Source organism: Nanorana parkeri, unplaced genomic scaffold, assembly GCF_000935625.1.
Source record: "Nanorana parkeri isolate BGI_ZX_2015 unplaced genomic scaffold, ASM93562v1 scaffold1272, whole genome shotgun sequence".
NCBI lineage: Eukaryota > Metazoa > Chordata > Amphibia > Anura > Dicroglossidae > Nanorana > Nanorana parkeri.
The window spans coordinates 53,812-78,744 of NW_017307540.1; the positions used below are offsets into that span (position 1 = coordinate 53,812).

The 24,933-nt window shown below is 40.6% G+C and overlaps 1 protein-coding gene across 1 annotated transcript in view; it reads right to left on the reverse strand.

The window, feature by feature from the left end:
- Nucleotides 1–734: 734 nt before the first annotated feature.
- Nucleotides 735–24,933, reverse strand: part of MRC2 (mannose receptor C type 2) — a 53,262-nt gene continuing 29,063 nt past the window's right edge. The window contains exons 11-30 of the mRNA XM_018569006.1: nucleotides 24,280–24,428; nucleotides 22,884–23,098; nucleotides 21,213–21,355; nucleotides 21,016–21,118; nucleotides 19,996–20,134; nucleotides 18,939–18,971; nucleotides 17,477–17,637; nucleotides 15,622–15,689; nucleotides 14,648–14,748; nucleotides 12,735–12,880; nucleotides 11,998–12,112; nucleotides 11,440–11,597; nucleotides 11,213–11,318; nucleotides 10,737–10,975; nucleotides 10,065–10,233; nucleotides 6,372–6,521; nucleotides 3,822–3,941; nucleotides 3,460–3,639; nucleotides 2,485–2,511; nucleotides 735–1,013 (exon numbers count right to left, since the gene is read on the reverse strand). Of these exons, the coding sequence (XP_018424508.1) occupies nucleotides 793–1,013; nucleotides 2,485–2,511; nucleotides 3,460–3,639; nucleotides 3,822–3,941; nucleotides 6,372–6,521; nucleotides 10,065–10,233; nucleotides 10,737–10,975; nucleotides 11,213–11,318; nucleotides 11,440–11,597; nucleotides 11,998–12,112; nucleotides 12,735–12,880; nucleotides 14,648–14,748; nucleotides 15,622–15,689; nucleotides 17,477–17,637; nucleotides 18,939–18,971; nucleotides 19,996–20,134; nucleotides 21,016–21,118; nucleotides 21,213–21,355; nucleotides 22,884–23,098; nucleotides 24,280–24,428 (2,743 nt within the window). The 3' untranslated portion in view covers nucleotides 735–792. The remainder of the gene's footprint in view (nucleotides 1,014–2,484; nucleotides 2,512–3,459; nucleotides 3,640–3,821; nucleotides 3,942–6,371; nucleotides 6,522–10,064; nucleotides 10,234–10,736; nucleotides 10,976–11,212; nucleotides 11,319–11,439; nucleotides 11,598–11,997; nucleotides 12,113–12,734; nucleotides 12,881–14,647; nucleotides 14,749–15,621; nucleotides 15,690–17,476; nucleotides 17,638–18,938; nucleotides 18,972–19,995; nucleotides 20,135–21,015; nucleotides 21,119–21,212; nucleotides 21,356–22,883; nucleotides 23,099–24,279; nucleotides 24,429–24,933) is intronic.

Here is a 24,933-nt window from a genome sequence, read left to right on the forward strand (position 1 = left end):
ATTTGCTGTCTGTACCTGCTTTTAGAAATGGGGAGTCAGTGGGAGCAATGTTGTGCCAACCTCCACCACTGCATGATCATAACTCATGAAGCATAGGATGGAGAGTTCCTATTGAATCATGGGAGCTGAGCATCTCATGTGTTCCTGCTTCGGGCCTAAGAAGTTACGGCCTGCTTATCTGGAGAAGTGGAACTCCACAGGTCAATTTTAGTAAATTCTTCTACACGTGTTGAATTATGTGGACCGGTTTGATGTATACATACATAGAGTAGTACTTTAAAAGACCGTGCTTCCTCTAGTGTGTGAAACTATTCCCTAACATTATATGCTCATGGACAAAAGAGGAAGCAGGGTGACCAGCAGTGGTAGGCACCAGATGGAAGGCATTGACCACTAGTGGTAAATGTCCCACACTTTGAGAAACACTGGACTAGTCTCAATGCCACATAGAAAATACAAGCCCTAAATTTTGGTCACAAAGTTACAGTAATTGTTAAACTCAGAAATTTAGAGTGAACACAGCTTAAGCCCAATTTGATCCCCCCAGTCTCAAAGAGAGGTCTGCTTTGGAGTTTACAATGGCAGGGAGGCTGCTGGGAGTAAGGTGGCAGTACTGTTATGGCTTCTTGATGTCGGAGCAGCTCGAAAACCATTGCTCAGCAATGTACGACAGCCCCCAAATAACACTGACAGTGTACAAATTTATTTTCAGTAAAAGGGGCATCCTGCACCCTCTTAAACGACCCAACCCCTCTGCTTTGTATTTTAACATGACGTCACTTTAACCCTGTCTTATTCCTGCTCGTTCATTTCCATGTCTGACACAAGTATGTTCTTATCAGCTGATCCTCCCGGGGCAGTATTGGCACGGCTGTATCTTGCACTTTCGAATGCTCCTTGCTCAGCCGCAAGTTTTCTGCGCCGGTACAGGTAGATGATTACAACCACAAAGATGCAAAGGGCAAAGGTTGAGAGGACGACTATTGCCACTGCCGTGCTGTGCGGTGGTAAAACTGCAAGAAAATAGTTCATTATAAAAAATTAAAAGTGAAATTGCCAAATATTAACATACAGATAAAGAGCAAATCTGCCAGTTACGTTTTCAATTTGGTTTTTAAGCAAATATTTTTATTCAGAGTTTTAGTTACATACAAAAGAAAAACAATGATACTAACAGCAAAAAAGAATACAAGACAGCATTCACCGATCAAAACAGAATGGTAATGAAAGAGGAGGGGGGAGACACTCCCAGTGGAAATTCAGATTAAGAGATACCCATAAGAGGCTGTAATAGGTCTCATACAAGTATTAGGCCCAATATCCCTACTCACGGGTCTAAAATAGTAAATGGGGAGGAGATAGTTGGCCAAGAATCGGAACCACAGGGTCAATGTCTCAGTATCCTTGCACCAAGGGCTGGTAAAGGCCAAATGATAGTGTATTCACCTACCAAAAGTCATATTGTACCAATTCAAGGGGATATGGGACCTAAAGTGCAAGGTGTGCAAGCACCCTGGGGGAAAGAGAAACAAGGGGAAGAAAGGCATATCTTTGTAGTAAATAAAGGATCACAATCAACAGAGTCTCCCAGAAATCAATGTTTTTTTTTAGCTGGTTGTGAGGTCTCCAAGTGAATTAGACAGCAAAGGACGGGAGGGTTTTATCATCTGTTTTCTAGTGGATTCTCTATAGTAAAATACGGAGAAACTACCTCAAACATATGACAAGGGTAGCTCAGTTGAAAAGCCAAACAAAATACAGCCCTATTGGTTGTGATAGCAGACAACAGAAACTAAGACCTGCCTGAATTTAACAATAGTTTAGAAATACGTCTTTTAAAGCAAACCTGTACTATTACTATAGAAGGCACCTTCCCCAGGCTCCCTGTCACCTTGATTCAATGTCAGAGCTCTCCGACATCCATTTGCAAGTTTCCGCTTTCTGAAAGTCAAGACCCGCACCGGGTACTGCAAGCCTCTCTTTGTTCATAGATGTCAGGCATGACCTGGCAGACGGCTGCTCAAGAACCCCAAACTGCATTATGGGGCGGCAGGGGGACTGTCATGTATTACTCCATGAATGCAATTACTGGGAATTTCTTGGGGCTGAAGCAGTGGATCAGGGTCAAGGAAGGTGAGTAAAGCCTGTCTTCTGTGCCTCCTTTAAAGCAAACCTGTTACTTTGCTTAGCAATGGCACAGCGCCAATCAGATTTCTTGTTTAATTTTACAGAGAATAGAAGATGAAACCTGCCTGGTCACTATGGGCTACCTTTGTTCCTATATTCTTTATTCCATTTTTTCAAATAGTCCCCCCTTGGTAATTTAAAAGTATATATACTATAGCACTAACAAAAACTCATCTTTTGGGGAATCCAAGTCATTATTTGCCCTGGTGACCATTATCACTGGGTCAGAAAGTACTGGGAAATCCAGAATGTTACAGTTGTAATGGAGTTGTTCTTAATCACTAAAATAATACTTACTAGACTTTGCAACGGTGTCTTCCTCCGCTAATAAGAAGCCGGAATTTGAACAAAGAAGAGATAAACAAAACACATGTTTAGTTATGGATTGCTAAAACAGGAATCATTATCTGCAATATAAACTTTAAAGCAGATATTACAATGACATATTAATGCAGCTTTGTTTTAAGGTTTAGCCTACATTATAATCTGGAAAAATAGAAGATCTGAACAAAGTATCATCTGCTGAAAGAATTATACTACTTCCTATAGTGCCTGGTGAAGTAACCGATGCAGCGGCATTAGTCACATGGTTTCTATCAGAGTATCTTGAGTTTTCAGCCAGAAATGGCCTGTCTCTTGATGTCAGTTCTCTAAGAGCCTCTTCATTGAAAGAGACGATCAGGAACTGAAGGAAACAGCAATTGACATAATTATAGTCTATGCTACTCTTTTAGAATTGTTAAAGTTACATTACACGGAGACACATTGTACAGCATTGCATGAGCACATTCTTGTTGGATTCCAAATGCCTAGCTTTCTTAGGAGGCAGCGGGGAGCCACGGTGATGTCACCTGCGCTCCCCAGAAGCGCCAAAATCCAGTTTTCCTACTTTAAAATTTTAGTCATCAAGTTTTATTTCAAGATACTTGTGTTTGGGGAATCGAATATTGACAGTAAAGCAGGTCTTCCATTTTTATGTATTTTTGTATCTATCAGGAATTGAGCTTTAACCTCTAAATGTACCTGTTAACCTAATCTCCTAACCATATTGTCTTGTACTGTATTGTAACTGTACTGTCTCCTAGTGTATTGTAAAGAGCTGCACACTGTTGGCGACTTGGCGCTATCTAAATCCTAAATAGGTAGCACTAATCACTAAATACTATCATGGTAAAATTACTTACAATCATTCTATTACAGTTCGTGCCATGCAATATTCGGTTTTACTCATCATATCTGTGTCAGCCCTGAAAGTGTGAAGACTCAGCTCACCTCTAGACAGTTTGCATATAACTCCCTTTCTGATATTGGTACAAGAACCCAGACCCCATACTCCACTGCTGCCTTCAATCCAGTAACAGGAATTTGGACTCAGCAAGCTGGGACCTGAATCTTGCTGACCCCAGTTTGAGTAATTCACCGGCGTGTTATCATTCCACAATAGGGAGCCTTCTGCAATGCAAGAACATACAGGATGTTAAGTCAAGGTCACAAGTAAGCTGATAATATACTGTACTATCTCTTTTAGCTCAGCCAACAATGGATAAAAAATGAATGGCTTGTCACATCTGGGCATATTAGGCCTCATGCCCATCGGCCTCCTTTTACCCATTACCCTCTGCATATAGTATTACCTTTCATACTGAAGGACATGCCAAGCCAGGCTCCTTGTATCTGGCTTTCAAATGTCTGCAGGTGCTCCCAGACGAAAAGGTTTTCTGTCTCATCTACGATGGTCAGAACGTCACCACCAGCTAAAACAGTGATTTAAAGGGAATTATTGTGTTTATTATTTTATTAAAAATGTTTTTGTTAGAAATGCACAAGGTTATAAACTGCCCTGCGTGTTTTATTTATTTTAAATAAACATGGCTCACCACCTCCATTGCAGCCCATTACAGTGCTCCCACAGGATACATGCAAACCACACATGAAGGTAGTTCTGTCCTAATAGTCCTCTTAATAATAGTCCTCCTATGAAAGTTCTTTGTGTGAACAGTGGAGCAAATGCAAAACAGCAAGGGGGATCATTTATAAGATCGGTTCAAGGTATATGCACTATTTTTACTTGCCTGAACTTAAAAAATCTGCTTATTAATGGATCGGCAACACTATAGCTTATTTTGGGAGTGCAAAGAAACCCCATGTAATATATTTACCTTCCAGGATCAGAGTAGAGCTCCACCCCTCAACCAATCAGGTCCCGCCGTGTCACCTGATCTATTCCTCTTTAGGCCATGAAGTTCCGGAGTCGGCGTCTGTGTAATTTGTAATGCTGGGCACACACCGCCCCGCCGGGGGGTTGGGCTTCCGATGACCGCGATGCTAAACGGGCAGTGTGCGCTTGCGCACACCGGCCCATGCGGCTTTTATCTTGCGAACATGCCACAAACCAGCCGAAAATCGTACGATGTTCGGCTGGTTTTCAAACATGTTCCTGAGATAAAAGTCGTGCGACCTTACAGTAGCAGAGGTCGCACGCCTTCCACACACCTTGCAATAATCGTACGATCGCAGGATTTCCCACGATTATCGCACGGTTATCGCAAGGTGTGTGGGCACCTTTAGACATTGGATCTGTCTCACACAGCCACCGCTCTCCTTTCCTGCTTGAGAGCTAATCAACACCCATGGAGTCTCACCTCGTCTCACTTCCCATCTGTGGCAAGCTAATACTCCTGTGAGATTTATCACGTTCTAATCCACTACTGCCGAATTGTGCATGTGTGTTCTCAGCAATCTCATCTCTACAAACAATTCCCAGTGTGAGCTCTCTGAGTGATCCAATATGCAACCATACTCTGTGTGAAGCCTGCGCTGTTCAAACCTGCTGCTGCATTCCTGTGTCCACTCCTTGCATTATTATCCCTGCAAAGTCCCAACCTGCTGCTGCAGCCCTGTGTGTGCAATCTGCATTATCAGCTCTACAAAATCAAGCCTGCTGCTGCAATCCAAAGTTTAGGTCTGCATTTCCACCCTTGCAGCCATACACCAGACTGCACAGAGCACTCTCCAGGAATCCTGCAGGGATCAGCCTTCCCAAAGAACTTACCTTGCTTCCAGTGAGGATCCACACAACCGCAAGTATAATTTACTTATATGCGTGTGACACATTCCCCTATTGATAGGATTTTCCTTATGAATGGATGCATTAGACCTGTATGATGTAATACAGGCCATTGAGTGACTTATGCAATATACCACAAAATGTATGAAGGAATACAAAACATGCGTTGCTATTTCAAGATACCAGTATCAAGGACACAGGACTTTGAGAGAGTACTGCACTACATCTGCTTGAGGTAATACACGTTCATGTGAGTGGATTATACCAAACCTGCATAAGTTAACGCATGTCATTATCAGTTGAACATTATTCCACATGTGTTTATGTTACTTGGCCTTTTTTCCTCTAAGTAATTCTATTTTGCAAATCGTACCACAGTTTCTGCAGTTGAGATGCATTAAAATCCTTAATAGATACTACACCCCATCACCAGACCATTCAGATCAGCAACAATCTCACCATAAGATCAAATGTGCATTTTATTCACCTGTAAATTCCACCCTATTGTAAACTCAAGAGACCTCAGACTGCTGCTGGGTGCTGCCATCTTGGTTGTGATGTCAGCATCCCTATCAGATTCAGAGCTGTCATTCAAGCCTGCCCTCTAGCTGCGGTGAAACTAGAAATCCCATAAGGCATTGCACGACTGACTGCCACAAGTATGACTTCCAGAGGCAGTTACTTATAGGATTTAGTTTCACCACAGCTGAAGGGCCGAAGTTTGGCCACCCCTGCTCTATAGTATTCTCCTTCACTCCTCCCCCAGCAGCAACATAAAAGGTTATGTAAGGAATGGAGGGGAGGGACAGAGGAGCTGGGCCAGCAAAAACAGTAATTGGACACTCCCAGTAGAGGAGAGGGTCATGACATGCAAGGAGGGAGGGGAAACCGTGACTGGGCCAAGAAATCAACTCTTCCTGGAAGATCCATGGAATCAACTATCCCTAAGTATAATGGCACATTGCAGTTGAATAATGAAAACATGTATGGAAATAAAAAGTACTGTAGGTAAGCATTTATAATACTAGATTTGCTAGTGACAGGGTCTCTATATGGTTTAATATTAAATGGGTCAAAAACTTTGAACTAGGCTTTAGATATTGCTATCAGTGAATACCTTTCTGGCATGTTTTGGTGGCATCCTTCTGGCTAATGTTGACCTCCATGTGGAAGGAGTAGCAGTAGTCACGGAATGGGATCCATGAGGAATCACCTATTGAGTTGGGACAGCTGTTGTTAAAGCTCCACTTATGGCTTTTGGTAGATTCTGTTTAAGGAAAGAGAGAACAGGAGACATGTTAAGACATTGGGTGTATATCCATGCTATCTGCCATGTGGGCAGTGAGCCTCCATCCATCTCAATGTGGATACAGTAGTTCAGGAGACTGCAGCTTTCTATTTTGCCTCTGTTAGTTGACTCTTTCCACAGCTGCTGTCAGTTCTTGTGGCATCATTGAATCCAAAGAACCCTGCTCCATGACATATTCTCTCACCATCCTTTTTGTTTCTGGATTATTAACAATGAGGCCATGATCAGCAATGGAAGGTATCTCCTGCATGTTGAAGAATCGAATCCCCATGTGCCCCCACCGAGTTCTCCCCTGTCCTGTTGGGTCCATGCAGCAACAACCCACCCCATAATTTTCTCTTGGTAAGGATAATATGTTTCTTTGCAATCCTGGTTGGGGGTTTTAAAAGGTTATGCAGGTAAAAATTGCAGTAAGTATTATCAGAGTGAATTCTTTTAGGTTTCGTTGAAATACAGCCTATTCAGGGCAGTGGTGTACCGCATGAAAAAGCTGAGTACTGTACCAATTTTATCCATTGGTATAGTTCATAGTACTGTATATGCATGCATGCAGAATTTTCAGAGCACAAGCATAGTTTATTGAAGAGCAATGGCACTGCCTTTCTAATCTAATTGTTTAAATTTGAACTTAAGGCAAACAGATATACACAAAGATGAAATACACACAAGGGAGCTGTTTTACCTGTGATAGGATTTGTATTATTGTTCATTTTAAAATTTACATAGCTCTGCCTCAAGCACAGGCCTGCCTTTAGGGAAACAGCTGATTCTTCTTCTTCACCAGGGGCGTCCAAAGCCAGGGTGTCACCCGGAGAGGGTACCAGGTGACACCCCCCCCCCCCCACATGTGACGCATTTGCATACGCGAGATGACGTCACACGCTGTTACCTGCCGGGGGCCATCTTGGTGATGGATGCCAGTTTTTCATGGCAGAGAGAGGAAGTTACATTCACCCAGCGGGATAAAGGTATTCCAGCAGCAAGTGGCAAGGGTACCCTTGCAAAAACCCTTGCCACTTGCTGCTGGAAGATGACTTAGGTCGTGAGCTGACTTGGCTGCGCTGTGGCTTCTGATGAGCGATAGCCTCCTGTGAGTGTGAGGGGAGCCATTGAATACGCTTGTGTCACTTTTCTCGTGAGTGCATTACCAATGTTTAAAAGCAAATTAATAAACGATCCTTCACATGGAGTGGGTGCTCTCCTTTTTTGTCATTCTATGTCTGGCATGGTGCCTGACCTGTTCCAAAAGGGCCTCTGTCTATGACATTGCCAAAAACAAATTTTTGCAGAACCGTGCCCTTATGTTCCTTGCATCTCCAGCACTCTGCGGTACCTGTGGATAATTCTTGCCTTTTTTTCTACTTTCGATTCTTGACTATCATGAGGCTACATAGAAACATATCATGTTTTCAGTGCTGCCCATGGGATATTGGAAAATGCCTACAAGACATACAAACATTTCTGAAGTTGCCTGTAAATGCCTAAGCAGACATTTTTCTAATATCTGTAGACATGTGAACAACCAATCTTTGCAGTTTTTTTGCATTCAATTTAATTCTTGACAAGGATATTACATTTATAGAGGTTCTCCATGAGTTAAGCTCTTTCTTCTAATACTCAGAGGCAGGGGCTGTACAGAGATTTACAACCCTCATCTCATTAACTTCTAAAGGAGCTGAGGGTTGTTTGAAGTCTCAGCCTTTATAGCTCAGCATTGCACAGATGAATTTCTTGTTCAGGGAGGTGCTGCCATAGTTAATCACAGAACTAAATAGGTATCTACAGCACCACCTCCCTTAACAACCATCAGAGATTTCTGATATATTTTGAGACTACAAACAATCCTCTCCAATTCTTTGAGCCTGTAAATAATCACTGAACAGCCTTTCTCTACAAGCGAATAGTTTAACTCTTTTGCCCAAAATCATTACTTTGTTTCAGCTCCCTCTTATCCGGAACACAGAGATATCTCCAGTAGCTTCAAACGCAGGGATCATGGTCTTTATATGGTTTATGGGGCTTGCCCAACTGATGTTTGTCCAGATTTCATAAATTCAACTAGAGAAACACTGGGTTTTGCTATACCAGATTTACAGCTCCTACCCTCATTAAAGATGATTTTCTTTATTTAACCCCTAGACCATAATGCGCAACTAACCCTTGCAGTGCGGGGTAGCCCCATTGCAAGGGTTCACTTTTACATTTCCTGGAGTTCTTCTTTAAAGTACATCTAAACCCAATTGCTAACATCTTACGTTCAGTTTCACATGATAATGTAATTTCCAAAACGGTTAGTAATCTTTATAAATCTGCAGTTTTTCATTTTAGGAATGCCTGGTGATACTGTCGTGCTCTGATAGCTTATATTATGCGGTGACAACTGTCTGCCAACTGTACGCATTTGTTGTCATATATACCACTGGTGGAAACTAAAATTGGCCGTGTCTACACACATTACGCAGACATAGTCCACCTTTGTCATTATCTGGTAGCTGGTCCAGAGCAATGATGTGCAGCTGACACTGGAGTGAGTACATATAGACAGAAAGTGGCTAAAAAGGGCTAAAGGAGATGGAATCACCATACACAGTAATTTAACAAACGAAATGTGGATCAGTAAGGGTTTAGATTCTCTTTCAATTCCACAAAATGTAGGAAATGTCATAGGCAAAGAGAGCACTTAAGTTAGGAATAAAACAAAGTGCCATAACTCACAGCTGTAGGATCTCAAGAGCTAACTTTGTTAAACTTGAAGAAGCCAAGGCTTTTATACTTAATGTCATGTTACAATGTTTTACGTGGCAGGGCAGTGCCAAAATGCAAGGGCGGAGTGAAAGCTGGGATGAACAGATCAATGTAGGATTTCAGAAACCAGTTTATCCAACCCAGGAAGCACTCTTGAGATGCCAAGGAACATGCATGTCCATTGACCATGATAATGTAAATCCTCCAGTTTTAAAAAAGGTCAGACTAAAACAACACCAGTACCATGTTGAATAAAACCCACTTAAAGAGAATGCTGTGGTGCTCTCATTTTTCCTATACTTATCCCTGCCAAATGGCAAAAAAAGACTAAATAATTCTAGGGTAGACCGATCACAAATCTGGGCACTTTAAAGGCATAAAAAGAGTTAATGTCAGTGTATACTGACAATAACAGAACTTACTTGGTTCTGCCCATCTCACCTCCCAAGTCTCCTTTTTGGTCAGTGAGGGCTACTATCAATACTCATTGACAAGTTAGAAAATTACTTACCACCTGCCTTTATCCAATAAAAAATCATTAAAACACTGAAAGCGTTTAAACTATATATTACTTTCCGGTACTCCCCTGCAGAGCAGAATTCAGGCATTGCAGAGGTTCTACAATGTAAGACAATCAGAGCACTAATACTCACACTGTAGTGTCAATCTAGTATGTTTTCAAGGACTGGGACATATCCATAGAGAAAGGAAAGAACTGAGAAGACATAATAAAATGTGAGTAAAAAAAGGACTTACGACTGTCGTAGTTGCAGATTGCTCCAGGTAGTTTCTGATCACAGTTTGCTGTACTCCATGTTCCCTGAGCATCCATGTATACACAGCCACTAAGGCGTTGAGGTTCTCCATCCCTCCAGTTGGTGTATGAAATCCCATCGTCTGTTAGCCAAGCGTAGGATCGGCCACCCTACAAAGTATGGAATAACATTGTTTTAGGTAAATATTACAATATAAATAGCTTAGATCAGTAGTATAGAAGCTGATTGGTTGCGTGGAATGCTGCTGCAGATTTTGTCTGCTCCAGTTTTGATAAATTCCTCCCATAGTGTCTGCAGAAAAACCATTTGGTTAGCAGAACCATCCATTTGGATACTTAAATTCATAGTCATAGGCAGCACTGGAAGAATGAATATCTGACTAGTTGCTGTGGACACTAAGAATATTTCTTACCTTCGATCAGGGGTAGGCAACCTCTGCACTCCAGGTGTTGTGGAACTACAGGTTCCATGGGGCATTTGATGACACTGATAGCCATAGGCAGGACTATCAGAAGAGTTCCAAGGTTGTCTACCCCCGCTGTGACACTTCACAAAAAGGCCCATTAAGTTATATTATTATTCAACATAACTTTATATTTTGAAACTTGTAGTTTGGGTTGAATACTTCAACAGAAAGCACAAAACATGGCACCTCTTCATTTGACAGCCCAATCCACAGAGGGGTCTTCTGCCCGGTTACTGCAAGGGTCAGATATGCCTGTTGGAAGGGGTCTGGGATGCTCGCTAAGGTGGCATTACGAGTCTCGCACAGCAGACGGGCTTCAATCCATGACATTGGTTTCTGCAGAATGAGGTAGGAGCTGTTCCTGTACTGGAGCCTGGTACTAGGTGGAAATGGAAACGGATCGGGTGCTGGGCTCAAAGAGGGCACTGCAATGAAAAACAAAAAAACATTTTAAGAACAAAAAACACCACATAGGGACATATATTTCAACAAGCAGCGCTAAAAGCAGTAGCATTAAGCAAAGTGAAGTAACTCATATCATGCAACACATTTAATAGATGAATTCTGATTGACTGGCTGTTATGGTGTCTTTCGGTTTTCAGTTCTTTTTTTGTCACATAAGCAATCTAGGCTTGAAATGTAGTCTCACACTCACAGCGCACCTTTGCTGATCTGGCAGATGTATCCATGCTTCTCTGAACAAAGTTTGTCATCCCATCGCCCCGTGAACTGTGGTTGAAGTCCATGCCAGATTGCAGCACAGCTAACCTGCAGGTATCATAAAGGTTATTTTTTTTTTGTTTTAAGCATATTATATTGTGTTCTATATAATGAACAAGTTCTAGATATCTAGAAACCCTGTAGTACTGATTCATGTAAATTGTCTCACCATCTTGACATTAGAAGAGCTCTCTCTGGATGGCGACCCTGGTGCCCAGTTCACATATGCCAGAGGCTGACCCTCTTCCCATTGGAATATTTGTCGTCCATTGTGAAGACCAATCCAAAGGTCAGAGGTAATACTTGGAAGTATGGATGTAATGAAAGCTGAAGAAGGCGAAGTAAAGAGATACAAAATAGGGTGTGATTTTTAAGGCAAAGTCCACTAAAGGCTAATATTTAAGTGTTGGATGGAAGCCCTTTAGGAAGCCCCAAAGACTTCTTACAACTTTTTGGGGTAGAGATCTCCCAGCTTCAGTGGGATCATTTAGTAAGAGTCAACCATAGTATAATGTCCATGCATAACTTTACCAACAACGTGGATATTACTATCCAAAATTGTAGTCAACATTTGCACTTCCCAACTAGAACTATGAATGTTTACTGCATATCCCCAGGCACTATACACAAGGGCTGTAAAGATTTTATAGACACCTTTTATGGATGTTACTTGCCAGCGACAGATTATAAACCCAACCAGTGCTATAATGCTAATGGTATAACTTACCCTGTTCTAAGTAGTTGTCAATTGTGGCGATCTCTCCATTTACGACTTTGCAGGCATCTCGAGCTTGTTGCCATGTCTTCATTTCAACCTTACGATCTGCTCTCACACCAAAACACTACATGGAGATAAAAATCAACAAAGTCATACTAGGCCCACCCAGTGACATACAGTATAGCAGAGTTAAGCGACATGTTGTTCTTAGACAGCTACAAAACTTCCAGACTCCTCTTAAAATAGGTCAGGACTGCTAATAGATGATTTTCTATAATACAAAACTGGGTGGGGTCCTGAACTGTAGCTGAAGCCAGTAAGTATTAAGTTGGCCATACACCAGTAGAATTTTGTAAGAAAAAATGTTTTTTCTAATAGTTGAGGGGGTCAAACTAATAATCCTTTTCTACCTTAGTGATGAAAAAAAAGGAGCAGGATGGAAATGTTTTCTTGAATAAATGAAATTCTAACAGTCAGTATGGTTTTTGTTAGGGAAACTGACTAAAATCGAATGTGAAAATTAAATTCCTAATGACATTTGTCAAGGCTCTGATGGCATTATCCAATGTTCTGATTTTTCCTGTGAATGTTTGTACGAAAATCTACCAGTGTATGGCCAGACATAGGCTTTAGTATTAAAGATAATGAACACAGTCACAAGGCTGATGAAAAAAACTTTGACTTTATTCTTCTTCATTAAAATAGAATGTTTTAACATACTTCATTACATTTCTCTGCGTTCTGACCTTGTTCATGAATGGCAGCCAAGTCTTAGGGCAGCCGCCCACACTGGGTGGGGAGAGCGGAGGTAAGGTGGGTGGTGGCACTGTGCTGTTGGTCCGTTTACATATATAAGGCAGAGCAGTTACGCATTTCTGATCACCCCATTCTCCTGCAGACAGAAAGAGCACTGTGTGGGTAAGCAATATACAACTAAAGACAAATACTGTACATGGCCAAGTGACGAATTCTGGAACTACAGGTGGGAAACTTCTTCAGTATAAACCCTTCAAGTTAATTACAGATATGGGCTTTAAGTACAAACTATGCAAGTTTGTAAAAGACAAGTTTGGTAATTAAAAAAGTTTATAAGACAAGTTTGGTAATTATTAAAAAAAAAAAAAAAACCCTAGCGCCTAAGTATCCAAAGCTGAACCCTTCCACTTGCAGGTGTCTACTTACCTCATCTGACAGTGGCGGCCGTCCATGCTGTCTGCCTTTTGGCCACAGGTGATCACTTATCTCCACTGATGGTGGTGGTCTTCTGCTCGGCTTCCCATGCCTGCGCACTAATGTCTTCTAGTCTTAATTGGGAATCACCCATACTGCAGAAGTAACATCCAATTCAAGTCTATAGGATAACAGTGCACATACGGGGCAGTCCAGCACTAGATTTTTACTGGACAGAATACAGACAACGCAGGAGACCGCCACATCCAGTGGAGATACATAAATACCCTTGGGAAGGGGCAGGGATGGTTCATCTTTAGTGTATTAAGAGAGCTAGGTCGGCTGGGTGGATTTTAAATAATTGTTGAACTTATCTTTAAATACCACTGACTAACAACAAGTAACTGATCTTGGGGTGTAAAAGTGGTGTTCTGATGCATAGACAAGCTAAAGTTGGAAGCCCAGAAGATTTTCACTAGTGGAATTTCAACATCATCACGCTTTACAGAAGCCATTTATGACTGGCTTCTGCAGCCAAGGTTTTTAGTTTTTATTTTTGGATAGCGTGAGAAAGGGTCATTGTGGTATCTCTCCAATGGGGCCACGGGCAAACATGAAAACTTCACAAGAAAAGAAATAAAAACTTGACTTAAAGTGCTTATGTGTCTAAAGTCTATCCACAACTAAATAACATAGTTTTTGTTGGACTTGGCCTTTGAACAACATTACTAGCTGTCTTTGTATTTCATAATAGATTTAACAACTCACAGCCATTCACTTAACTTTGTTCTCAAAAATAAAACAGTTTTACCTGTATATATAACCCAAACGTTTTAGTTTTGGATAGAGTAGGGAAGAGCTAAAATCCTGTCAATTTATTTGTTGCTGTTTGTGTGAAGTTGAGGAGCTTTGCCTTCACATCCTGTTCTGGAGAAATGACAGGAAGTGATAGGAAATCTCTACAAAAAGAGGGAAAATTACCTTATTTGTCTCTGGAACAGGTGTCCCCATTAGAATATTACCCCTCACCCTGGTGAGGTGACAACTCTAAAATGTTCTATATCCCATTACTTTCTGTCCCTGGGGTAGGGACTCAAAGGGGACACAAACCACAGGGGTTCTAATTTAACCTCACTCTAAAACAAAAAACAAGTTTAGACTATACTTTAATGATACACTTTAACTTCTCTCTGTTCACTCAATAGAGATGAGTCTACAAAAAGTGCTAAAATTAATCTATGTGCGGGTTCCTCCAGGAGCTCCTGTTTCATCCCGCAATTCTAAAATATAAGGTTATAGACCTTTAACCCAACAGACTCTACAATAAGTAGGTTCATATGGCACGTGGTACTGAAATTCAATTGTAAACTCATTTTAGTGGCCGATCCAAAGGGTTCAGGCTTATCATGTGACAAAGTCAAAAAGATGTGCCCTTGCTAAAAAGATGGTTCAGTTGTGTTCTGAGCCCAAATACACAAGTACCACTTACCTCTAACTGCTGTCATATACACACATTTCTTCTCCCTGGAAATACGGCCTATCCGACCAGGAGCCCAGTTTACGAAATTGAGTACAGTCTTGTCTGACCATCTGCAGAAAATGCAATTTAACATGATGACTAAAACCAGCAGGTCATTCATTTCAGCCAACCTTTGTAGAACAAGTATAGACTCAACTAAATAATGCTTGGTTGTCTTAAACCCACTACTCTTTACCCAATAAAACCCAGTTTAATTGTCAGATTACATCTACACCGCTTTTATTACACTTTTGACAGCCTCTCCTTTCCCAGGACATACTGAATAGGTTGGCTTACATGTGTACAGGCAAAATGCCACATCTACTGTGGGGAGGAAACAAAATTCTATAACTCAATATCATCAACCGATGTAAAATGAAATTCCTATTTACTAATATTTTTATGTTTCAGTTCCAGTTTAAATTGCAATCTCCTGTGTTCCAGGAATAAACAAGATTTCAACTGGAAATTCCTATCTGCGTGGAATACTTATAAAAAAGTGGTCAAAAACAAGCTTCATATAAGATATATTATCTAAGGTGCGGAGTATAACCCAATACACATTATAAATTCACTCTCTACACACACCTACAAACTTAGATATTTGTCTAGTTAACTCTGTAAAATGTTGGGAAACCAACAGGTAAAGTTATGTGTGCACATATCAAGTGTACATCTTTGATGAAAGCATTCAGATAATGGCAGTCCAAAGTTGACCTTCAACAATTTGTTGGTGCCCAACCTATTTTCAATTTGCTGGCTTTGCACAATATAGCTTAATAGAAAGCTCACAAAGGAAGCAAACTAAAAAGGAAATTACAGTATTGTCATTTATAGGGAGCACATACAGCAACCTGTTCAAATAAACGTAATCAGACACTATAATATAATAGTTACACTTAATGTATATCTGTTATTATAATGCTAACAACACTGCAATTCACCTGAATCTCCCGTCATTTTCATACGTGTGCAGTCCAATCCACCAGTGCTGCTCCTGCACCCGGAGATTCTTACAGAGGATAAAAAAGCAGCATAGGATAAATACAAAAAAAATATAAAATAAAGTGCCCCACCTCCCAAGCAACCTTTAAGAATTGATGGAAAGCTCTGCAGTGGTCCATAAAGGATTTGCCCCTAGGCAGTTGGGTTGTGCCTGCGTGGATGACTGACCTTTCAAATTTCAGGGCAAAAAACAGCCAATGTGAGGGAAAGTACGCATATGTTAAGGAGGGTGGTTTCTGCCAAAATTTGGGTCTTAGGCCCCACCATACATGATCTCACTAATTTCTTTCAACATTAAACTTTCACTCTTTTAATTTCTCCCATTTCACATGTCACTCTATTGTTTTCCATACATTGTTTGGCACTCTCCATCTCTTGAAACTGTCAAATGAACCCTCTAAGCTAACTTATCCTCTTCCGGTACTGATCCATCATTGTTTCTTTATTAGACGTGGCAGGCAGTGCCACACATATAATACTTACCTCTTCTTTTTTTGTTACTTAACAACTGTATGCACTGGTCCTTGGAACATTTACAAGGTCATTCCCAAAAGGATGAAGAGTTTGGAGAAGCCAAGAGAAGTGAACAATCTAGGACAACATAGCTGATTTGTAAAAATTATCCAATTCAGCTCACTTTCCAGTTCAGCTATGTTGTCCTAGATTGTTCACTTCTCCTGTCTTCTCCAAACTCTTCACCTTTTTGTTAATAATCCTGTTAATGCATTTTATTACCTGCATTACCTTCCTTAGTTGTATTTTACATTTACCACAGGACAATATGACACTATATCAATTCCTAATACGGTACCTTTAGCACTCATATATAGAGACATTTTCCCTCAATTACTGTACCTAGATACTCAACAGGAAATGAAAAGAATTTGCCATCAAAACAAGGACCTCTCACCTTGTGTTGTTGCGAGTACCAGGGCCGTCCCTTTAATGAGAAAGACGGAGGCTGTTGCCTCAGGCAGTATCTCTTTGGGTCATGAGGGGGGGGTCGGCAGGCTGCTGCATAATGTTTGCAGTGTACCTGCCATCCTTCTTCTGGCCAGAGTGTCCCAGGTTGCTAAGAGCTGGGCGAGCCATACACATCTCACTGCCCAGCTCTTAGCAACCTTGGACACTCTGACCGGCATCAAGCACAGCTCCTGGCAACCAGTAACGTCATTGGTTGCCAGGAGCAGGGCAAGACACCAGCCACAGCGTCCCAGGTTGCTAAGAGCCGCCAGGAGATGCAGAGCCTGCATCACTCTACCCACCTCCCATTGCTCTAATTGCAGGAGCCTCCCCCCTCCCTAAAGGGACACAGACAAAAATAAAAATGTTTTGGCTGGATGGCTGGATGGCTGGAGTTATACTTTAAATTTTAAAATGTATTAACGTTGTGTGGCCACTCCCACTCTTCCACAATTTATAGCTGTACAGGTCATGAAAACAAATAACAGCTCCTGGCAACCAGTAACGTCATTGGTTGCCAGGAGCAGGGCAAGACACCAGCCACAGCGTCCCAGGTTGCTAAGAGCCGCCAGGAGATGCAGAGCCTGCATCACTCTACCCACCTCCCATTGCTCTAATTGCAGGAGCCTCCCCCCTCCCTAAAGGGACACAGACAAAAATAAAAATGTTTTGGCTGGATGGCTGGATGGCTGGAGTTATACTTTAAATTTTAAAATGTATTAACGTTGTGTGGCCACTCCCACTCTTCCACAATTTATAGCTGTACAGGTCATGAAAACAAATATGTTGTGCTCTTGTGATGGAATGATTATATGCAGGTTTATATTGTACCTTCTGTAGGTTTTGCATTAGGAAGTCCAACTCTGCCGGACTGTGAACAGACACTAGCTCAGACCGAAACCAAGTGCAGATCCTCTGAGCCTGTAGCCATGTGGATCGATGCTCAAACAATTTATACTCTGCAGTCTCAAATTTGATCCACTCTGTGTTTCCTGCAAGAGAGGGTAGTTACACAACTGAGAAACAGTCAATAGGCTTATTTTATTATACATACATTCATAATACGGTACATTTTATGTAAAAAAAAAAAATCTCAAATGAATATTCAAACATTTCAAGTGGACCTAGCATCAGATATATTTCCTTATGTTAAGAATGTGCATCCTAAGTAATGTGTAAATGTAACCATTATAGGTATTCATTACCTCACAGTACCCCCCATGACAATGCCTTTGTCTGTTTTTCTCATCAGAAGGATAGCACAATGTTTGTTCAGACATCATCCTGGGTCAGTATCTACTTCTAGGAATTGAGATGCTAGCTTACGGGTGATGCAGTCATATAAGTCCTAATACATTTGCACTTATTGACTGTGTTCAAATATGTCTTAAACATATTAGCCCCTGCAATAACCTTTAGCTTTGGGACTTCCTATAAAGCTACATTGTTCCAGTTTGATTAGAAGTGATAATATGATGGTCCAGTTCTGATCCAATGGGTCTGAAGAAGAGGTCCCCTGACTACCAATAGTAATGATAGTAGAGTGAAAGCAGCACAGTCATATGATTGAGAATTGGACTGGACTGTCAACCATACTTCTGGCACTCTCTTCACTCTATTAAACTTACTACTATGAGGGGGAGAAAGATGGAGGAGATGTTTTCTCCTAATTGCAGCAGACTGAAGACGTCATCTTAAGCTGGCCATGCACTGTTATATGTTTTCCGTTCAACCTGGATGGATGAATCTCCCACTGGGCTGTTGTCAGAATACTCGAACAGTGATGACAGCTGCTTGGCTGCCACCACTTTTCTCCCAAACGTTTTTGGACCGGCTCCTTCGATTTTCTATTCTGCTTCGTTTCCCCATACATCATCAACTTGCCTTTTGCTGCCTGTCTTTGTCTACTGTGACCGATAACACAAAGCAACAGGCTTTCCAAAAGGAGTTATGCCAATGCCAAATATATTCCGTACAGATGATTTTTACATCCAAAGCTATGAATGTTCGTATATAAAGCCTTGTTTGCATTCCATTAAAAAAAAAGATTTAAATTGTTTTACCAAAAGCAACCAATCATCTGCTAGCTTTCATTTTCTTAGCGGCACATCAGGATGAAAATATCTTTTTGGATGTTAAGTGCAATGTGCTTCCATTACTATGGCAAAGTGAAAGAGGCTTCACTTTGCCATAGACATATACAAGCTAAGGCATTACAAAAAAGTACATCAAACACTGCGCATAAAATATCGAAATAAATATGTGATGATACAGAGGAAAAAGTCAAACTCACCTTTTGGAACTTCTGGCTCTTTGAGGTCTGTTCCTGAGGATTTAAAAGAAAAAAGTATTTTATCAGAAAGTGACCCAGGTCAAGGATTTCAGCAGTACTGAGCGTGTACTTATAGTGCAACTTCCAAAGCTTTCTTTTTTAGTTGGTAGACAGGACGTAAAAAGCAATAAACACCTAACAGAAGTTGTGACCCTTTCCCACTGTAACTACAAAATAAAGTTGGATTGGAATTCTACTTTAATGCACAAAGAGGGTTAAATATATGCAGTTATTACTAAAGCTATAACAAGTCCTAGTTCAGGGAAGCTTTCAGAAAAGTAAAAACTGCTATAAAACAGTGGCAAGTCATGGTTACAAAGCTGAGTCTTAATATAGGCAGGAAAAAGGGGTATGAAACAAGGAAAATAAGTACTACCAGCACATAAAGAAGTAAATTACATTACTTCTGCCATGTTGTACTTCAACAGACCAACTCAAACTTCCAGCAACAGCATATCTAGTTATATGTCCAAGAGCAAGTATCAGAAAGCAACTTTCATCTCCAGCCCAATGTTTAAAATCTTAGTCTGACAAAAGGAAATGCCAACTGAACCAGGCTAAGCATGGAGTCAACCTATATTCCAAGCCTAGGCTAAATCACAGTGTTGGCTGATGAAATGACCAGCCTGTGGTGTTTCAGTGTATACCCACATTGTAAGGAAATCAATGTTAATTTTTGTTCTTTCTTCCATCAGGATAAAAATGTGGACTATGGATTTACAAAACACATCCTTTGATGACACTGAGGCCATGAAGACACCTGTATGGCTCAGCATCACTGGTGTCAGTCTTGGCTGCAGAGCCTTTGTTTGCTAAAAACAGAAACACAACAGAAGCTATACAAAAAGGCAAAAATACATTTTTAAGCTGTGCAGTCTACACTACTAATAGCGCATCTACACATATTAAAATCATGGCGTCTGTAGGTTATTTATTATTTGTAATTATTTTAGCTTTGTTCAAATATTACTATTTGATGTACTGAAACTGGTTACAATTAAAAGTTAGGGAGCTGTACCTTTTGGCAGCTTGCATATCCAATCCATCTGAGAGTCGCACTCAATTGCCACCCACTGCAAAGACGACAGGTCCAACACCACACACCTTCTTATATCATCATTGTCTTGATAGCTGCGGTCAAAGTTGTGATAGGAATACTGAAATAAATAAACAAAATTAATTGGGTTTCCTGTGATCTCTTAGTAGAGACATTTACATTTCTACTACATATAGACATTTTGTAGGCCTTAAACGTTTTTATATTGAGTGATAACAAGCAGAGATGCATATACATATAATGAGACACTTGCAATGGGTACCCATAAGTAGAAGACTCCTATGCCTGTGGATGCCAGCATAATGTACCAGACCGCTCTAGGAGAAAATACTAAATGGCTATGTTTAGCCGGTCCACCCCAAAGAAAAGCCAGTCGGGGGGATGTCTAGGCCTAGCTATGCTTCTGCTCTCACTTGCACTGGCAAAAATATGGACATTTAGAATATAGGCATGTATGTTTATGCCACAATCTGTAGAATCTAAAATAGCATTTAAAGATCCTTACAGGAGTTAGATCTCATCTCCATGTCAGATTGCCTTCCAATGTGTATGTGCAACATATGGCTGTCAATAGATTGGAAAATCTTGAATCAACTGCTGAGTCAATATAAAAAAAAATATTCCAGCCAATCAGGAAAGGTTGGACGATGCCATTATATCCAGGCAACCTTTCTATACATAGGTATTGCATGGAATGTAAAGTGGATTTTTACACAGACTTTTAACAACTGCGGTCTACGGATTGCAAGAGAGTTGTGACGTGAAAGAGAGAGAAATAAAGAGGTTAGAACAGCCTGTAAGAACAGGTACTAGTGGATGGAATGGCAAGATGTATGGTGTGGGTCTCTTTAACTCTAGTGATGCTCAGTTCTGGATTACAGGCACTGAAAGGATCACAGGTTTCGATGTTTGTGGATGCTTATTATTGCTTACACATTTACTGGTATATAATTTAAATATTGTAGTATATCATTAACTAACCCCCTGTCCATCACTCCAGATCCAACTCTGATCACCGCTGGGATCTCTACGGTTCAGACCAATCCAAAACCAGTTCTGCTCATGACTTTCAGGGTCCGATTCACTGTAAGAAAGTAAGAAAAGTGTCAGTCTGGTCCAATTAGACGCAGAGGTATGAAGGGAGAGTGTGAGGACAGTAAGTCCTAAATAGAACCAACCCAAATATTTTGTTCAGTAAATGAGCCACATAGTGTTCTTCTGCCACACTGGAGACACTGAGCAGCTGAGCCCCAATCTCTCGACAGGACTGCTGCGCTGAAATCCAAGACTTTTTCTCTTGCAGCTTCTCTGAATGATAAACCTGGAAGGAAGACATAGTAAATAAGAACATACCACAAAAACAGAAAAAAATATATTATTTGGACTTATTTAGATTTAGTTTTAAATTTAGATTTGATCTTTTTCTTGTCCAACATGCAAATGTGCTAATAGCAATCCTGACAGCTTCTACACATTAAAGAACAATGGTTTTCTCTAGGCCGGGCAGCTTAATGGTTAACACTTTTGTTTTTTTAGTCTTGTGTAGAGCATTTACCAAAGATATATTATCTGCATTGACTTTATATTTTCTCTCTTTGCTTAAATTGGACTTAGCATCAGATACATTTTTTTCATGTTAAGTGCATGCTAAGTAATGCGTACGTGTGACAATTACAGGAATTTATTACCAATTACAGTACAACGTGACAATGCTTTTATCTGCTTTTCTTATCACAAGGAGGTAGCCGTCTTTATTCAGTCACAATCCAGTGTCAGCATCTACCTCCTGCACTAAGATGCTGACTCAAAGATGACACACTCGTGTAAACTCTGGTTTCTGGCAAGTTCTTGGTTCTGTTCAAAAACATCTGATGCAGCTTCTCACCTTATGAATTGCTTCAAGTTACAGTGCAACAGTCTGATCACTGAGGGAAAGGAGACTGAGGAAATGTTTCCTTCTCCTTGCAGCAGATGAATTACATCATCTCAACTTAGGCAAAGTAACTAGAATGAAGCTCATGGACTCTTGTTTAATGATAAAAGGTAGAGGTTTTTCTAATGACACTATTGCTGTATATTGTGACATGACAATTACTTTAGACTTGTAAAGTTACTGAAAGGTCTTCCTACTCATTCAGTCTACTGCCACAGTACAAGAAAACTGTAGAGTATTGGAAGGATGAGAACACCACAATAGATGGATAAGTCCAGTAAAAGGTTTTAGTAAACACGATTCAAAAGCAGAAAGCCAAGTTGTTTCAAGGCCTCACAACTCCCCCTTTATCAGGGCCTGTATGCTGACAATGGGTTCAAATCTGTACTGCGATTGTGGAGAGAGAACAGATAGCGTAACAGTCAGGCACCAGTGTGACTTTCTGCTTTTGCATTCCTAAATTACTGGACTTAACTATTGTGGCGCTCCCATCCTTCCAATACTCTAAAGACTTCTCTGGAGAGCCCCTGTCAACAGAGGGCTGTCTTCAAACAGTTTATAGATTTTGGACCACTGATCCTCGTCCAGTTGGGAGTCCAGCGTTCCTACAATAGACATACAGTCCATGAGAAGGCACTAGTAGGCTCACTTATTTCTGTCTAAATTGGCTTTGGAATATGGATATTTGCATGGTTTTCCTACAACCATTAAACTGCGAGCTCCTCTGGGGCAGTGAGTTTTTTTGTATGCTGCAGAATATATTGCAAGCAAAGTCTGATATGTTGCCACTGATAAAAGCATATTGCCCTAAAAATAGACATACTTAAACAAGAGTTTAAATAAGTCTCTGGCTTTCAAGCAAAACCTTCTCTACAGCACTGTCATTTAAATCTATTACCTGTGTTTTTGTGCTCACCTTGTAGCAATGCCTTAGATTTGGTGCAGAGCTCCAGCTATCTGGGCAGCTTCCGTTAAGGCTGGGTGTGGGTCGAGCTGCAGGTAACAGAGGGGTCATTGGGATCAGGCTCTGCATACAGATGTACTTTGCTCTGAATGTAACGCAGTCCTTTACCTCCCAAAGACCAAGAGAGCGTCCTGTAGCCAACACAACACATCCCCCTTTATCATAGCCTGTGTAGACAAAAGAAAAAATAAGAACAGAGAGTCAGAGAAAATAAGTAATAAATGGCAAGTAAAATATTACACATCACAATGCAAATATTACAGGAGGGGAATCATCTTTTAGAGTAAATAAGGAAAATAAACAGTTTAGTTGATTCTCCTGTCCTCTCCTCTTGAGCTCAGAGGAGTTATGGGCACCTTACATTAAAGTGAAGGCCCATACAAATCTTTTTTTAGTTTTAGAGGATTTCAACTCCTGATGCATTTTTTGTGCTATCCAGGGCTCCATTAGAGGAATTTCACCTCACTTAATATAACTACAAATCTACAACTACAAATGGAAAATGGGGGCAAAATTAAACATTGGCTAGACTTACAGCTTAAATAAATAAAAGAACACTTTCTGAAAAATGATCAGTTTCCTCTTCCTTTATCGCTTCAGGCGCACATAAAACGGTGGTGGGATATTGATCCAAATGACAACCTGCCTACGTTATAAGGATTGGCTTCCCTAGGCCCTGACCTTTGACATTATTTCCTCAAATCTAGGCCTTAACACAGACAGACTGAAATTGGGATTACTCTCGTCCATTACATAGCTCACGAACCATGTTTCAGTTTGTGGATCACTGCCCGTGATGATTGGGTTGACCAGTCAATGGTGGAGAGCACCAACAAGAGTATCAGAAGTGCCACTCTTTTTTTGCATGGAAATTTTTAATAAGGTTGTTGTGACTAATCACCAATGGTTACCTTTCCTATGGATAATTGAGAACCAAATTGCAATCTAGCACCCATTTGTCATGCAAGTCATATAGGGTGGTCATGGTTGGTCCTAATGATGCAATAATCTAAGTAAGAATAATTAAGTTGTCATCATTCTGAGTACAAGTTTGCCCCTATATGAATACCTGTAGCAGAGAAGTTTGACCTGGTAACCAACATGTAAGACTAAATTAATATTCAGTGGCTTCAAACTGTATGGACATGAAAATGTCTTTTAGCTTTCTTTCACATACATGACATGAGGATATAATAATACGATTTTAGTTCTGGCTCCAATAATGTCTTCAGGTAGCCATGTTTCCAATCAGAAAATTAAATTATGTGGCACACAGATAAACACAGATGTTTTATGTTAGTGGCACGTGCGAGGTGAGACAGTGGTTACTCAGGGTCTTGATGCGTACCCGGCTCATCCCGGTTCCAGTGGGTGTAAGTCACTTCATCGCCATTGTACCAAGTAAATACACCAGTGCGGTTCAGATCCTGCAGTGCTGTCCAGTAATAGCTTCTGTCTGATCCATACAGAAGACTGTTAACAAATGCCTGCTCAAACCTGCATGAGACACAGCAAGGGACAAATGTCAGGGGTAAAATGAGACGCTTAAGAGTATTCTTTCTGTTGAATAATTCATATTTATGACTAAATCCACAAGTGTTCGCTGCTTTGCACATAATCTTCATGGAACTTTGGCTATTGTTTAGCTAATTTATTTTGCATCAGATACTTATCAATAGTTTAAGTTGGTTAATTACCTTTTTTCCTTTTTTGGACAAGCAGACTAGGTTATTTAAAAGGAAATACTCTTTCCATGTAGGACAAAGCAACAGCTTCACTATAGTGTCACTATATACTTATCTGCCACTCCATTCACCCGACAGAAGCAATGAAATTAAGAACTGTGTGACAACAATAGATTCAACCAACAATGGATCACCAAGAGATTATAGCATGAGACAGTCAAATGCTCTATTAAACCTGGTAATACTGGGTATTTTATCAGCTGCTGAAATGTTTTCAGCTGCTGGAGCAAATGAGAGGTGAGTATGTGCTTCTCTGG